At 45.1% G+C, this 17721-nt stretch overlaps 1 protein-coding gene across 4 annotated transcripts; it reads right to left on the bottom strand.

Annotated features, from left to right (window-relative positions):
* Positions 1-615: 615 nt before the first annotated feature.
* Positions 616-15918, bottom strand: LOC124144834. 4 transcript variants are annotated; one of them, XM_048389717.1, is made up of 15 exons: positions 15814-15918; positions 15192-15573; positions 14043-14150; positions 12669-12770; positions 11452-11586; positions 9617-9712; positions 7893-8033; positions 7155-7250; positions 6303-6451; positions 5327-5425; positions 4797-4933; positions 4094-4236; positions 3279-3326; positions 1517-1710; positions 616-1103 (listed from the first exon to the last, which is right to left on the bottom strand). In XM_048389717.1, the coding sequence occupies exons 2-15, from the start codon at positions 15213-15215 to the stop codon at positions 893-895; spliced, it is 1683 nt and encodes a 560-aa protein (XP_048245674.1). In that variant the 5' UTR covers positions 15216-15573; positions 15814-15918; the 3' UTR covers positions 616-892. The 4 variants fall into 4 exon arrangements, with proteins under 4 accessions (XP_048245674.1, XP_048245673.1, XP_048245675.1 ...); XM_048389716.1 differs by lacking the exon at positions 15814-15918 and having other exon boundaries at positions 15192-15583; XM_048389718.1 differs by lacking the exon at positions 15814-15918 and having other exon boundaries at positions 7899-8033; positions 15192-15582.
* Positions 15919-17721: the final 1803 nt, after the last annotated feature.

Consider the following 17721-nt stretch of genomic DNA (forward strand, 5'->3'; position numbering starts at 1 on the left):
CTGGGCGTAAAAAAACATACTCACTCACTCACTCAGCTAAAGCATATTAAATCCGCTATAATTTTGAATGACATTATTATTGTCATGTAAGAAATCGGAATATGCCATTTATATTAGAACACTATCTGTCAAGTTATTTTGTACCTGCTTGTAATCTCGTTTCTCTTCAAAAGATGCTGCTGTCAGATTAAAACTGGCTTGATATGTCAAACATGACATCTCTCGCAGGAACGAAATGTTAACTATAAAAAAATATCCACATGTGTAAAACTACTTTGATGTAACTCCTATGTATATGGGCCAGGGCCTAAATGCAACACATATTTTCACCTTTGAGAGCATGTTACATTGATGGCATATAAAGAGGTACAACTATCCGAATAACTTCTTCGAACACGTGCCTTCCTTTACACACGTTCCCTTTGTTCCTTCCATCAGTATATGTATAGCTTGAAGTTATTCGGTTGGTTGGTTGGTTTGTTGTTTATCGCCGCACTCAGCAATAGTCCAGCTATATGACGGCGGTCTGTAAATAATCGAGTCTGGACCAGACAATCCAGTGATTAATATCATGAGCATCAATCCACTCAATTGGGATTGATGACATGCATCAACCAAGTCAGCGATCCTGACCACCCGATCCCGTTAGTCGCCTTTTACGACAAGCATAGTCACCTTTTACGGCAAGCATGGGTTGCTGAAGACCTATTCTACCCCGGAATCTTCACGGGTCTGACAACAAAGCAGTCATTGGGGATTTGGGGGATTCAAATCATAGGTGCTGGGAATGTCATTTGTCACGAAACTTGACGGCAGCATTTCAAACAATGGTAATCTCAAGGAAACGGTCCATGTACCTAGATCCGTCACAGAAAACATACCGTCAATAGTTTTATCTATGAACCTCTGCGTGAGTTTCAACTGTACACTGAGACTTCAGTTCCCCGCTGGCCTCCGAGTGTTGTTGAGTTACCTCCCTTTGTCTTACAAGCGTTGTCCTTCGCTTGGTTTCAGGATCAGGTTTCGTCATTTCCTTCCCGATTATTTTCATGGAAGCCACCCGGACTCGGTTCCCAATGGCTACTAGTGTCACAGACAGCACCCTGCAACATAATATTCGATTGATAGATACATACACAGTTTGTTTTGTAACAACTGAGTCACCGTCATCTTCACGAGGCAAGGGAGGTAACTGACTATAAAAGTGGAAACAGGACTTTTATAGTAAGAAAACTCCCTTGCCTCGGGAAGGTGAGTCACCGTCAACTATATCATGGCAGGCTGTAAGTCTGGGCAGACAAACTGGTGACTGAAAAAAATGAGCTGTCGACGCAGTCAGGGCACGATAATACGCAATCAGCCAGGTCAGAGAACCTGAGCACCTAACCACCTGACCAACTGGCCATGTCATATAACAGAAATAGGATGATGGGGACCTATTCTAACCCAGGTTCCAAGTGCATGACATAGATTAATTCGGTTCAAGATGACAGGGAGCCAAAGCAGGTCAACTCACTTGAGTGCAAACAGTTCTAAGATGACTGTACTTCCAGTGATGAGAATCTTGAGGTAGATGTAGGTGTCAAGATGGCAGATGAAGTAGGACAGCACCGGGCTCCCCAGCATCGACAACAACAGCACGATGAGGATGGCAAGGCGCCGAGACCCCATCCCTCGAGGCAGCCACGTGCTGACGTACTGCACCCGGTACTGTAGGCAGAGGGAGCGAGTATAGGTTTACGTGAGTTTTATTAATATCAAGACGGGGATACCAGAAATTGACTTTCTTCCCACTTGAGAAACGAACCCGGTCCTTCAGCGTGACGAACGAACGCTTCAGCCACTAGGCTATCCCCCGACCGGAGGGAGTTAGGTTAATAGCCGCTTTTAACACAATCTCATTAAAATCAGACCTCAGTTCTCGCTCCCACTAAACAAAGATCTGAGGACATCCCATTGGGGGTCACGTCAGAACGACCTTTCATCCGACCAATCAGAGCATCGCTTACCAGATTATGAAAGTGACAGTCGGAATGTGATTTCTAATCATGCAACCTCGAAACTTAAACTCCGAACAATAGTTACGGGTTCAACGACTGAATCCATACAATCTAGACCATCTATTAGCCATTCCAGAATGTTCTTTTGTTTAGGTTTCAAATTTGTTATCGAGAATTTGTCAAAATATGTTTCGAAGCGTAGTCGCCAAATCTGAAATTAGTGCCTTAAAGCACAAGAAAGCTGCCTTCTGATTGGTCATTCCATTGGTCGATCAAAGTTCGCGCAAGGTCGGTCTGACGTGACCCGTAATGGGATGTCCTCAGATTTTTGTTTAGCGGTAGCGAGAACTAAGATATGATTTTAATGAGATTGTTTTTAACAATCACGTTAATATCATGGCCTGCCAGTTTGATGTCGGAGGAAAGCCCATGCAAGTGAATTCCACCAGGTGAGACCAACCGTCACAAGAATGGTGCAGCAAACTCGGGATCCAATCGGGGCGAATCTGTCATTCGAACCGTCGATTAGCTGATCCTTGCACAGCTAAGGGACACAGCACTGTGTGGCAAATTGCAGCGCACTAGACCTCTGGACCGCCCACGTCCACCATCTTCCCGGGGCATGTGCGTTAAATGACTATAAAAGTCAAGTTTCAACCCTTGCCAGTTACATTTGGGCTGGACTAACAAGTCTATGCACAGTCCAATCAAAATCGCGTAACGAATAAGATGCAGATTTCGGTCGACTGCAGGCTTGCAAAGCATGTGTACCGTCTACTGGGCGCCAACATATATTTTGCAAATCATTTCAAGTTATTAATTTAGGTGCTCATGTGGTAAGACCCGTTTATGACAATATAGATATTGATTATCGATCAGATCGTCTTGACTGGTCGCCGCCATTTGGTTTGAATCAAACACTTTAAGTGATATGAGAGACTGAATCTGATTGGCCAATAGGAGGGACATAGAAGGGACATAACTCATAACAGCCACTGGTGGCGCTACGATCGAGCCTGGAAATTCCGTCCTAGTTCGGCAAGGGTGGAAACTAGACTTTCATAGTCAGTAAACGTTCTTGCCTCGGGAAAATGACGTCCATTTGAGGGAAGGATAGTTGGGAGAGACGTATGAACGATTTGTTTCAGTAAGTATACTTTTTCACTCCTCATTTCTGATTTGAACCACTACCTTTATTCCAACTGGGGCGAGTAATAGGTCAGCTCGCTTCTAAACCTAAGTCTACCAAGCTGCCCGTGTATTAAGCAGCTCACCTACCTCCACATTGCAGACTTTGCATGTTGGGGTATGTTCATGTTCCGCATTCTGCAAAATAACATTAAAAGTTGTTGCAGGATCACCCGGGGTACATGGGGTATTATAAAAACATTACTAGGGACACATTAAACCCCATGTTCCCAGAGTGATCTCTAAAACCTAACGCGGGACGCATAAAAACCCATGTACCCCAAGTGATCCTGCTACAACGGTCTTATCTTACCGACATGTTTTAATATGACATTGAAAAATAATTAAAACAAATACAAAATTGATAGAAAAAGGCTGTTCGGTTGAGCTGAGGTTAACCTGTGCTGTGTCACATGACTTTTATTGACTCAGAAAAAGCGTGCGGCTTTTTGCTTCGAAGCGGGGTATGAAGGATTTATTCTGACTCCCAGAAATCCACGTCCAGCCTGACTTGTTCGTGGCGGGGTATAAGGGATTTTTTCTCAATGTGAGGCATATATTTTCCCCCAAAGCGGGATACAGGATATTTTATGAAGATCACGTAGGCCAATCAGACCTCATCATTGTGACATGTGGTATGATGCTGACTTATAACAGGGCAAAATCCTCCTTTTCACAAGTACATTGTGGTGATGAGCTACACACACTTCATATTTCAGGCATCTATTTGTTGTATCAAAGCGTGTTAGTTAAATGATGAAGGAAGTGACATGGGTAGTTGATCTTTTAGCACTGAACACTGGTATTGTGCAGATAAATCAGGACACTCAATTATGTCAAATTTGAGAGTGGAACCATCGATCAGCGGATCCTTGCAAAACTGGGGGAGATAACTTGCCCCTTACCTCAACAAGCCACTTGTGTAGACAGTTGTGATGCACTGTGGCTACATCTCCCCTACAAGCACAGGGTTGCAGGAGAGGTCCGGCGTCCGTCCGGTCCGGGTCGTAGCAAATCCAGCAGTCATACTGACCTAGAGAACTGGCGACTGCAACAAGCCCAGGGTTCGATAATGCAACAAATATATCTCACAAGCGGCATGTGATATGAGCTGTATATGATGTGCTGTACGTCAAAGGAGCTGTACGTCATATGAGCTGTATGTGACATGAGCGGCATATTATATGCGCCGTATCTCATATGAGCTCCATGTGATGAGCTGTATGTCATATGAGCTGTATGTCATATGAGCTGTACGTGATGAGCTGTATGTGACATGAGCGGCATATTATATGCGCCGTATCTCATATGAGCTCCATGTGATGAGCTGTACGTGATATGAGCTGTACGTGATATGAGCGGCATATGATATGCGACGGATGTGATATTGGGTGTATGTGCTATGAGCTGTACATGATATGTACCGTATGTGATATGAGCTGTACATGATGTGCGTCGTATGTGATATGAGCTGTACATGATATGCGCGGTATGTGATATGAGCTGTACATGATATGAGCCGTATGTGATATGAGCTGTACATGATATGCGCGGTATGTGATATGAGCTGTACATGATATGCGCGGTATGTGATATGAGCTGTATTACCCGAGTCTTCCCTCTTGAACGTGCTGTAGCCGGACGTGTACTGGTCAGGGCACAGGGCCGTCCTCTCGCCCACGTCAGAGTGCAAGTCCAGTGTCCTCAGAATCCGGCGAGGATTCAACACCCACAATGTCTCGGGCCTGTGGTTAGATAGGAACGGCTTACATCTTTCTTATCATTCACAGATTCGTACTTCTAGGACAGTTTTAGTTTTGGTCTTGACACATTATATAATAACTATACATTAAATGTATCAACATACATGATGGTCGGATTTACTTAGTAGTAACAGTGACCGTAGTATCAGTATAATTAACTACAATAGTAGTAATAGTAGTAGTGTAGTGGTCGTAATAGCAGCGGTAGCAGTGGTAGTGGTGGATGTAGTGGTAGAAGCAGTAGTTTTGTTTTGTATGTTGTTTAAATAATGGGGTCTGAACCAGACAATCCAGTGATTGACATTGACATCATCATCATAGTAGTAGTAGTAGTAGTAGTAGTAGTAGTAGTAGTAGTAGTAGTAGTATACCCACTTGCGGTAGTTCCAGAGGACGCAGGGGAACCAGATGACCACCCCGAACTCCACCACCCGGAACACCAGATCGTAATAGTTCAGTTCCAGGATCGTCATACTGCTCAACAACAACAACAACAAAACAACATCATATACAGGCAGTCTCATGATGGGGGTGGGTCTTGAGTAGGACCTGGGTACCCACAGGACTACCCGGACCCGTGGTTAGTCGAGTGATTATGTTGTTTAATGGCAAAAACTATCTAGAAGTCTATGGTTACACTATAAGTGAGAAATGTTCACATTTCTTCCTGACAATGCACACAATTCCTTCTGACTTCATATGTTTGCATTGAGATAAAACTTCAGTCAACTTCAGTGTATGCATGATCAGACCGTTTTATACCTGTATCTAAATACATTTTGACAGGAATACGGTCAGACTGTTCCCAATCGGACATTTTGTACCTATCTCTTGAGACCTAAAGCGTGTACCCGGGTAGGGTCGGGTAATAGGGGTGTGTGTACCCGGGTAGTATATTTGGACTCGTCCCAACCCTAGTGTGCATACTGATATAAGAACTTGGCATTTGCAACAAAGAAACGCTTATTCAGACACTTCCGTAATTCGATGTTGTTCTTGTATAATAATTCCTAAAATTCTCAACTCCAGCACCTTGAACTCAGAGTCTTATACCGACACACTTCTTGTCTCGAATCTTGTAAGTGAGTGAGTTGGGTTTTACGCAGTATTCCAGCAGTATGACGGGGACACCAGATATTGGTTTCACTCACAGTACCGTGTGAGGAATCAAACCCGGGCGTGGAACCTGAGATCGTTCGATGTGTTTTCAAATTCACCAAGGCCCCGTTCCACAAAGTGATCTTAGCGTTACGATTGTCGTAAAGGTATGTTAAAGTATGGGAGTAACGATCGTCTTAGCGCTAGGGTCGCTTTCAATGTCGTTTCGAGAACTTGGTGTTTTTAGACGTACACATTTTTCCAGTGGTCAGTGATGACGTCAGTGACGAGGAAGATGCCCATGAGGAACTGCAGGAAGGCCTGGGAGAGGAGCCCGAGTCTCGACATGGCCACCTGGTGGGGGTCCAACTCCACGCCATCCTCCATGAACGCCCCGTGCACCTGGGAGAACACCACATCTTATGAATGAGTGAGTGAGTGAGTGAGTGAGTGAGTGAGTGAGTGAGTGAGTGAGTGAGGGGTTTAACGCCGCTATGAACAGTCTGATTAATATCACGGCGTGACGTTTACTCCTTTGGTGAAATCCACCGTCACGGGTATGGTGTTGACAAACCAAGCAACGTTATCTGGTTGGATCTGGGATTCGAACCCACGATTATAGTTTTCTGGCACGCCTGAGGGACGCAACTCTAGACATCATCGCAGATCACCCGCGTCCCTTCACAGATCATGTGAAGGTTTAGCAATCCTTTAGCTATACTGCTCCTCACATCGATAGTCATTCGCGAAGCTCGCGATAGTAGTGCTGCCACCAGTCACGGCTCCCCACTGCATGTCTTAGACGGCCTAATAGCAAAACGGTTCCCTGGGTATGCTGCGCTGTCATTGTAGCGTAAGCGCAGCATACCCAGGGAACCAGTAGTTCGTAAATATTTTTGGAGGAAGTACTTAGTTTCGAATGTGGGCCTACCGTGTACTTTCGATTAGGCAATTAAAGTTGCTCCCTTCACGAACCCAGAAAAAGGCTGCCCAAATTGTTACCATGTGGCCATGTGGGGAATCGTGCCCGGGCCTTTGGCGTGACAAGCGTGCCCTCAAACCACTACGTTATATGATCATCCCAATTAAAAATGTAGTGACCTACCTTGAAGTAAAGTTCAACGCCGTAGATGAGGAAGATGACGACGAGGATGATGAGGAGGACAGCTACGGCGCCGTTGTATGCCTTGAGATGCAGGTCCTGTGTTACACACATATACACGGCTTCAGTGATGCGTTAGAGATCCACTACTGGTATTTAATATCTGAAGGAAGGGGGAAGGGCGGGCGGGCGGCTTGGGTTTTCGCTCGCGACACGCTGCTGTTGAGGACAATGATTCAACACAGTTTTCTTTATCACATCACGTTTATTTAGGACATATTCCAAATTATATTTTTTAATTTTTTGAGAACAAATTATGTTTTGGCGTTAAGGGTCAAATTAGTTTTTCGGAAAGAAAGAACTCACGTGCATGAAGATTTCGTGAACATAGTACCGATTGCGCTTTCGGAGTGACAGAGTAAGTTGGGTTTAACAGCTTTGAACAGTATTTCATGATCAGTTGTATCCCACGTGTTTCAGCTTATCGTAGGAGGAAAGCCCGAAGTGACGCAGGTCGTAGACGTTTACCACTTTGGTGAAACCAATGGGCACAGCTGATAAACGTAGAACATGATCAGGGCGAATCGAGATTCGAACCCACGGTCAAATGTTTCTGGCCCGCCAAAGGGACATAACTCTGCGCAGCGCATTGCGGCGCCTTAAGCGAGGCAGACAAGAAAATACACTGAACTGAAGCTAACGAGCTATCGCCCCAAAAGAAAAGCCTTATCAAACCCGGACCTTCACCTCGTCGTTGGGCACGATCTCTGTGAGGAGGAGGACGGTACACAACAACAGGTAGAGCACGACGTTGAAGAGGACGAACGCCAACACCGACTTGCTGAGGAACCGTGGCGTCTGGCTGCGGTTCACGTGGACGTCCTGAAACACACGTCTTGCTGTAGTTGGGGCTACGATACACATCACGGGAAGCAATTACAGTCGATACTGGTCATACCAGTTGGCATCGATGATCTTGCAACTCTAACATTCAAGGGGATACCCGTTATGTGTTTATCCACCTCAAACAAATGCACGCAAATACACTATATGAAACCAATGATGATGACACCATAATTGCTTGTAAAAGAAATTACCCCTATCCTATACATTATTTTCACTTGTTAGCACTGTTAAGAAACCCTTTCAACCCGAGATCTTGAGTTTGTGTACACATTCATTGTGTGTCAGAACTGAAAATGAAAATGGCCGTGATCACCATGGCATCGGCCCCGTCTCTGTATGCGAAGCCATGAGATGCATTAGAGTCAAATTTACTTGTATAGTGTTGCAACTCACAACCGACGCACCAGGGGTAGATGATTAAGGAAGCCCCACAATCACCCCAAACCCCCAGAGTCTTATAACCCCAGAAGCAGATGATGAGGGACGCCCCACAACCCTCAACCCAGTAACACATGAAAAGGGACGCCCCACAACCCTCAACCCAGTAACACATGAAAAGGGACGCCCCACAACCTTCAACCCAGTAACACATGAAAAGGGACGCCCCACAACCCTCAACCCAGTATTACATGAAAAGGGACGCCACACAACCCTCAACCCAGTAACACATGAAAAGGGACGCCCCACAACCCTCAACCCAGTAACACATGAAAAGGGACGCCCCACAACCTTCAACCCAGTAACACATGAAAAGGGACGCCCCACAACCCTCAACCCAGTATTACATGAAAAGGGACCCCACACAACCCTCAACCCAGTAACACATGAAAAGGGACGCCCCACAACCCTCAACCCAGTAACACATGAAAAGGGACGCCCCACAACCTTCAACCCAGTAACACATGAAAAGGGACGCCCCACAACCCCCGCCCCAGTAACAGATGCAAAGGGACGCCCCACAACCCCCGCCCCAGTAACAGATGAAAAGGGACGCCCCACAACCCTCGACCATGTAACACATGAAAAGGGACGCCCCACAACCCCCGCCCCAGTAACAGATGAAAAGGGACGCCCCACAACCCCCGCCCCAGTAACAGATGAAAAGGGAGGACCCACAACCCCCGCCCTAGTAAGAGATGAAAAGGGACGACTCACAACCCCCGCCCCAGTAACAGATGAAAAGGGACGACCCACAACCCCCGCCCCAGTAACAGATGAAAAGGGACGACTCACAACCCCCGCCCCAGTAACAGACGAAAAGGGACGACCCACACCCCCCGCCCCAGTAACAGATGCAAAGGGACGCCCCACAACCCCCGCCCCAGTAACAGATGAAAAGGGACGACTCACAACCCCCGCCCCAGTAACAGATGAAAAGGGACGACTCACAACCCCCGCCCCAGTAACAGATGAAAAGGGACGCCCCACAACCCCCGCCCCAGTAACAGATGAAAGGGACGCCCCACAACCCCCGCCCCAGTAACAGATGAAAAGGGACGCCCCACAACCCCCGCCCTATTAACAGATGATGAGTGACGCCCCACAACCCCCGTCCTCACCTCGGCCCAGGAGCAGATGATGAGAGAAAAGCCAGTGATGAGGAAGGGGAAGTAACCGCTCCACAGACAGGAGGCGACGTACTCCGACACCCGCCACTGAAACATTTGCAAGTGGAATGTGATGACATGCTTTTGTTTGTTTGTTTACTTAACGCCGCACTCAGCAATATTCCAGCTATATGAAGGCGGTCAGTACAACTGAGTCTGGACCAGACAATCCAGTGATTGAAATCATGAGCATCGATCTACGGAATTGGGATACGGTGACCTACATTAACCAAGTCAGCGAGTCTGACCACACGATCCCGTTAGTCGCATCTTACGACAAGCATGGTCGCATTTTACAGCAAGCATGGGACCTATTCTAACCCGGATCTTCACAGGTCTAATTAATTTCGTACTCTCCCTACACAGAAAATAGGTCTCTACCTTATAGAAAGTCTACTCTCACCTAACTGAAAGTCTACTCATTTGAGCGCAAAAGGAACATACAATAAGTTTCAGAACTCAATTCCAACAGACAGTAGGCCCATCTGATCGCGGAGACACATACGCTAATGACAGTATAATCTCCTTACACAGAAAGTAGGCCCCTGTGAGCGCGGAGGCACATACGATAAGGACAGTATAATCTCCTTACACAGAAAGTAGGTCCCTCTGATCGCCTTGATACATACGCTAATGACAGTACTCTCCTTACACAGAAAGTAGGTCACTCTGATCGCCTTGACACATACGCTAATGACAGTACTCACCTTACACAGAAAGTAGGCCCCTCTGATCGCCTTGACACATACGCTAATGACAGTACTCACCTTACACAGAAAGTAGGCCCCTCTGATGGCCTTGATACATACGCTAATGACAGTACTCTCCTTACACAGAAAGTAGGTCCCTCTGATCGCCTTGACACATACGCTAATGACAGTACTCACCTTACACAGAAACTAGGCCCCTCTGATCGCCTTGATACATACGCTAACGACAGTACTCACCTACCACAGAAACTAGGCCCCTCTGATCGCCTTGACACATACGCTAACGACAGTACTCACCTTACACAGAAAGTAGGTCCCTCTGATCGCCTTGATACATACGCTAATGACAGTACTCTCCTTACACAGAAAGTAGTTCCCTCTGATCGCTTTGACACATACGCTAATGACAGTACTCTCCCTACACAGAAACTAGGCCCCTCTGATCGCCTTGACACATACGCTAACGACAGTACTCACCTTACACAGAAAGTAGGTCCCTCTGATCGCCTTGATACATACGCTAATGACAGTACTCTCCTTACACAGAAAGTAGGTCCCTCTGATCGCCTTGATACATACGCTAACGACAGTACTCTCCTTACACAGAGAGTAGGTCCCTCTGATCGCCTTGATACATACGCTAACGACAGTACTCACCTTACGAAGAAACTAGGCCCCTCTGATCGCCTTGACACATACGCTAACGACAGTACTCACCTTACACAGAAAGTAGGTCCCTCTGATCCCCTTGACACATACGCTAATGACAGTACTCACCTTACACAGAAAGTAGGTCCCTCTGATCGCCTTGACACATACGCTAATGACAGTACTCACCTTACACAGAAAGTAGGCCCCTCTGATCGCCTTGACACATACGCTAATGACAGTACTCACCTTACACAGAAAGTAGGCCCCTCTGATCGCCTTGACACATACGCTAATGACAGTACTCACCTTACACAGAAACTAGGCCCCTCTGATCGCCTTGACACATACGCTAACGATAGTACTCACCTTACACAGAAAGTAGGCCCGTCTGACCGCCTTGACACATACGCTAATGACAGTACTCACCTTACACAGAAAGTAGGCCCCTCTGAGCGCGGAGGCACATATAACAAGAAGATACAAGAGCTTCTGCACCGTGACGCCACACGCACTCCGCCACGACTTCTTCTCCCGCTGATACTCGCACACAATACACAACAGCTGGAACACAGACGCAGTCACAAGGTGAGGTGAGGTGAAATGGGGTTTAACGTCGCGTCCAAAATTATTGCACTTATTTAGCGACGTGCATGCACGTGTGTGTGTGTGGCTGCTTGTACTAGTCCGGACTGATGCCGATTTATAGTGCTAGCTCACTGAGATACCATGCCACAGCTTAACATGAATACCCAACTCAGACACAGTATACTGACTCCGAGCCGACCAGTCCTTGTTTTAGCCCCTTAAAGCCGAGCGCCAGACAGTGTAACAACAAGTACCATCTTTTAACGTCTTATTGGTATGACGCTGCCGGGGATCGAACCCCGGACCTTACGCTATACTGACGGCAGATTATATGAGGAAACATATATAGATTTTTATCATACAAAGACAAACTCATACAATGTAAAAACATATCCAGACACGTGTACACACACGTGTGGTGTAGAGACGGACGTGTTGTGTGCAGACAAACACTATAAGTCTTATAAACCTCTGATGACGTCACACTACAGTAACAGAAAGTTCTTCAAAAGGTTGGTCAACTTCCAAGGCAGGTAATATCAACAATGCCCGGGGCGTTGCGGTGGTAAGCCCGGGACCTGATGAATACAGTTCAATTTTAATACCTAGGTTTTAACAATTCCCGTTTTATAAACTTGCCTCTAGGTGTGAACACGGTGTCACGGGTGGCCCAGTCGTCTTAGGCGCCGCGATTCGCTGTGCAGAGTTGCGTCCCTTCGGCACGCCAGAAACCTATGATTGTGGGTTCGAATGTGGGTTCTAGGTTTGTCAGCACCATACCCGTGTTCCTGGGTTTCACCGAAGTGGTAAACGTCTGAGACCTGCATCACTTCGGGCTTTCCTCCCGCATTAAGCTGACACGCCGTGATATAACTGGAATACTGTTAAAAGCGGCGTTAAACTCAACTCATTCATTCATTGATGTGAACACAGTAGTGTTTGATGATTGGTTAAAGGTTCCTAGGGGGCAGGTGATGAGACGTTGTTCAGTTTATCATGTCATGACGTCGACTCCAGTTAGTTTATGCTGCACGTGGTTTTTCTCTACCTATTCTTACCAACTGGATGGTGACGACGCAGCACACACAGGTAAAGATGGAGCCGAACGCCAGAAAGTACTTGCGATTTACCTCCTCGCAGCCCGTGCCAGCGTACTGAACCTGGGGGGAGAGAGGGAACGCTGGTCGTTAAGACGGCGGTGGACACGTTAAGGTTGTTTCATATTAAACCGCCGATCTCCCATAAGGGACATGGAGTCTTCAATATTTTGATATTCCACTGTCTTGAATATTTTGATATTCCACTTACATTTATCGTAACCTTTTGCAAATTAACACGATTTGTCATACAAATATGTGATAAATCATGTATATTTCCACCGCGGTGGAAATACTTTTCTGTATTTTCATTTTAGTTTTTGACATTTTCCCTTTTGTTTTTGACATTTTAGTTTTTGTTTTTGACATTTTCGCTTCACTTTTCAGCGATTCAGTATCTACTTTATACATGATTCATCACATATTTGTATGACAAATCGTGTTAATTTGCAAAAGGTTACGATAACAGTAAGTGAAATATAAAAATATTGAAAAACAGACTCCATGTCCCTTATGGGCCACCGTACCCGTGGATGTTTCTTACAACGCTCATGTATGGTGGCCGAAAGGGCACATCGCTTTCTCGCCCTCAATATCGGCTGCGAGAAAACGATACCACGAGACGAGAAAGATTTCTCGCTCTATCGCTTTCTCTCGTCCAGGTGCTAGGGAGAACCCTGGAGCACACAGAACCATTCACAACACAGGGAAAGAGATCAGAAACAACATAACCTGATGGACGATGCTTACAAGACGCTGACGCACCTTCCATGTGACGTATTAGTATTGTATACGTCTTCTTTTGGGTAGCCTAAAGGTTAAAGCGTTCGCTCGTCACGGCGAAGACCCGGGTTCGATTCCCGACATGGGTACAATGTGTGAAGCCCATTTCTGGTGTCCCCCGCTGTGATATTGCTAGAATATTGCTAAAAGCGGCGTAAAACCATACTCACTCACTGACTTACTCTTTTGAATGGCGCCACAATTCGTTATGCAGAGTAACGTTCCATGGACGTGCAAGGAACCGCTGGCGACGGGTTCGAATCTCAGATTTGCTTCGTCTATGATCCTTGGTTTGTTAGCATCATACCTTGGTTGTGGGATGTAAAAAACTTTGAGCTTTCCTCCAAAGGAAAGAGTTGCGTCCCTTTGGCACGCCAGAAACCAATTGTCGTGACTTCGAATCCGATTAGGTTTTTGGTCTGTCATGGGTTTCACGGTAAACGTCTGAGACCTGCATTACTTCGGGCTTTCCTCCCACGTGAAGCTGATATGCCGTGATATAACTGGAATACTGTAAAAAGCGACGTAAACCCGTCTCACTCACTCACTTACCAGACAGACACACTGGCCCTGCTGACAAGCTCCATGGCCGGAGCAGTTCCACTGACAGTCGCCGTCAGTCCAGAGGTCTCTCACCTCCATGTCCCCAACGCTGGATATCTGTTGACATTGGTTTAAAGGTTAGCTCGGGCGGTCGGGTAGCCTAGTGGTTAAAGCGTTCGCTCGTCACGCCGAAGACCCGGGTTCGATTCCCAACATGTTTGATATCATTTCTGGTGTCCCCCGCCCTGATATTGCTGGAATATTGCTAAAAGCGGCGTAAAACCATACTCACTCACTTACCGCTTTAACCACCAGGCTACCCGACCGCCCCGGCGTTTACTAGTAATCGAGGAAATACGCTGCTGTATCAATGTGTATCATTCGTCGGGTATTGACCCATGAGACGGATGACGGGTGACCCAGACTTGGACTTGGGACGGGTGATGCGTGACCCAGACTTGGACTGTCATGGAAAAAGTTGTGGCTCCCGACTGAATGGTCACAGATTGTAGATAACTCAGGCGACACACGTATCTATGTCATCAATTTATATCTTATACATGTTGTTGATATAGATACACAAAACTGCATGGAGAAAGAAGTATGTCAGTATGTCTACAACTGACCGTGACAGTGTGGGTGAGTGTTTGTGAGTGAACCTTGGATAAGAGGGTGAAATTAGGTGTAGGATGGTGAGTACAGGGTGAGTGAGTGGAGGCTGAGTGAACGTAGGGTGAGTGAGTGTAGAATGGTGAGTGTAGGGTGAGTGAGTACATGGTGAGTGAGTGTAGGGTGAGTGAGTGAACGTAGGATTAGAGTGTGAACTTAGGTGTAGGGGAGTGAGTGCAAGGTGAGTGAGTATAGGGGAGTGAGTTGGTGGGTGATTAGGTGTAAGGTGCGTGATGGGAGAGGGAATGAATGAGTGAGTGAGTGAGTGTGGCATGTGAAAGTGATGCCGTAGGACAACTTGATATTGTTTCTAAACATTTTACCGACACCCCCACCCCTCCATGTGACACATCGAACCCGGTATTGCGCGCGTGACAACTAACAGTCCCCAAGCTACAACAACAATCTCCATCACCTGACTAGTCAAACCTATCAGCGTTAGAAATCAATCAGTCAATAACTTCACAGTAACATGTCTTAGAATCTTACCGTTTTGAAACTAGCTGTGGACATATGTTGACACAGTCATTAGTTCAGTGGTGAGCGTGGTTCGATGACAGTCTCACAATCAACAAACGACTTCGTTGTGCTTCACTCTGCTCCGATAAGGGGGCTTCTCAAATTTCATTATTGCATAATTCTGTTTTCATTTTCTGCGGCAATGTAACTTGCACATACATTTTTACAGTACTGTTCGTACTCACAAAAACGAACCCAGCTGGACGCTGATTCCGGGCTCATTAAATTCCTTGAGGAAAGTTACCTACGAAAATATGTTTGAGACGGTCCCCGTGATAAGCTGCGCAAGGGCACCACGGCTTCAGCGTCACGCGGTGGATGGTAACACTAGAACGTTGTGGCTGCGTCAACGCTGAAAATACACCAGATTACAGTGAATGTTTACATAATGACCTCTTCAAACCAGACCCGAGGGAGACACGATTGATGTTATACTAAACAGAATTATTTCCTTCTGTCAGGTGTGGGGTAGCCTAGAGGTTAACATCCGGGTTCGATTCCCGAAATGGGTACAATGTGTTCAAACCATTTCTGGTGTCCCCGACGTGATATTACAGGAATATTGCTAAAAGCGGCGTAGAACCCAACTCACCTACTCGCTTGCCCAGTCAGGGGAAAGCTTATTGCGTCACTTTGTCGGTACACGGCATTCGCACTTGTATTATCCGTTGTGTTCTCTCTCCAACACCGGTCTGGTAGTTACTTTGTATGAGTGAGTGAATGTTGTTTTATTGCGTTTTGCAAATAATCGCTATTTTTCCTGGGTAACCAATTGCTTATGATTAATAGCAATCCCATATGGATGAACATGTTCCTACCAAGAAAATAAATAAGAATGATAAGGGCAATAGTAATAATAAACTGATGGGCAAAAGAAAGTATACATCTAAGTTGGTTTTATAATATGTTTCATTTGAAGTTATCCATTTTATATCCACAAAAATAAACTGTACCAGTTGGTTCTTAGTCTGCCCTCAAAGAATGCTTCGACATGGTTATTTTGTTTAAAATATAATTCTATTTAAAACGCTCAATAATTTTATTATTTTTTTTAAATTCGCATTATACACAACTGCTGATGAGTGATGCTTTGACATCAAGCTCTTATCTTTATAAATAAATAAAATTGGGTTCTTTCATTTTTCAATTTTTCCTTTAGGTTGTCATGTGGTTGTTTATGTGGGAAAATTGAGAAATCAATTGACATAATTGAGCTTGCCAATTGGTTGTTTTCTGGGATTGTAGACATTCAAACAAATCATTTGAGCTTTGGAGAATCAACATAGTATTAATTTAATCCGCGAATCATGTCTGAAGACTACAAGTTTTATATACAAGTGGCATATCACTGCATGTGAAAAAGGTTCACTTTAATCAGTAATAGCAATGACAAATGACTTCTATCATTTCAAGAATGACAAACATCATTTTGGCCTATCCGCAATCTGAAAGACAGGTACAAGGCACAAACGAGATTTTGTCAAACTACAACTACCGCGACTGTCAGCTTATATAAAAACATATAAACAACCCAGACAGTATTAAACCAACTACCACCTCGACGAACAGTTTTTTTGTTTGTTACATATCTCGGAATATATACATCACAGAAAGGTAACACATTCACACAAATCCTAAAAAAGCCTAATAAAGCAAAACTTTACACATAAGTTCACTTGCACGTGTTACGTGTAAGTAGTTATGTCGTTTTTACACTGAAAGGCACCTTGTTTTCGACTCGTTGCTATCGCGTCAGATGACACCAAAAGTAAAGTAAGAAATATTGAACTTAATATTTAGTATATAAATAATATGACGATTGTTGTCCGGAAGCACTTCGGTGCACGATGTAAGTTAGATTAAGTTCACATTATTAAGTAAATAGGCTAAAAACCTTCCTAAACCATGCGCTATGTGCTCGGGTGAAACCACAATTTTTGCTGTCCAGCGAGAAATTGGTAGTTATACTTCCTCCCAACATCCGTTTTGGCATGGGCAGCGCTTACCCCCTGTGTGACTGATATAAATTAATTGTTTGACTTTGATGATGAGTATGAGACTGAAATTATAATTAAAAACCCACAGAGTTAACTAATCTGTTCAGAAGTATTATCGAGATGGCGCTCTGCAAGTCGGCTGCAGTTTAACCGAATGAAGGATGGTTCATGTAATTATTACATACTCGAAATACACTGCCGGGCAAAAGAAAGTATAACTTGAAAATTGCATTTGACCTTACAATTACAAACGTTATCAAACGTTACTAAGCTGAATAAAGTCCGAAACACTGCACACGTAAGGAAAACACTGCAAAACACAACTACAATACCCATCAAATAACCATTTCTGGTTGGTTTCATTTTTAGCCACCCACCCATATGGGTGTATACTTTCTTTTTCCTGGTAGTTTATATGCATATCTTCATCTAATGACAAGCGCTTTGTACAACTGTCTGTTCGACAATTGAAAGCAGGCTGAACCCGAAAAAAAGAAATTTAA

Source organism: Haliotis rufescens, unplaced genomic scaffold, assembly GCF_023055435.1.
Source record: "Haliotis rufescens isolate VD_foot unplaced genomic scaffold, xgHalRufe1.0.p SCAF_8, whole genome shotgun sequence".
Taxonomy (NCBI): Eukaryota; Metazoa; Mollusca; class Gastropoda; order Lepetellida; family Haliotidae; genus Haliotis; species Haliotis rufescens.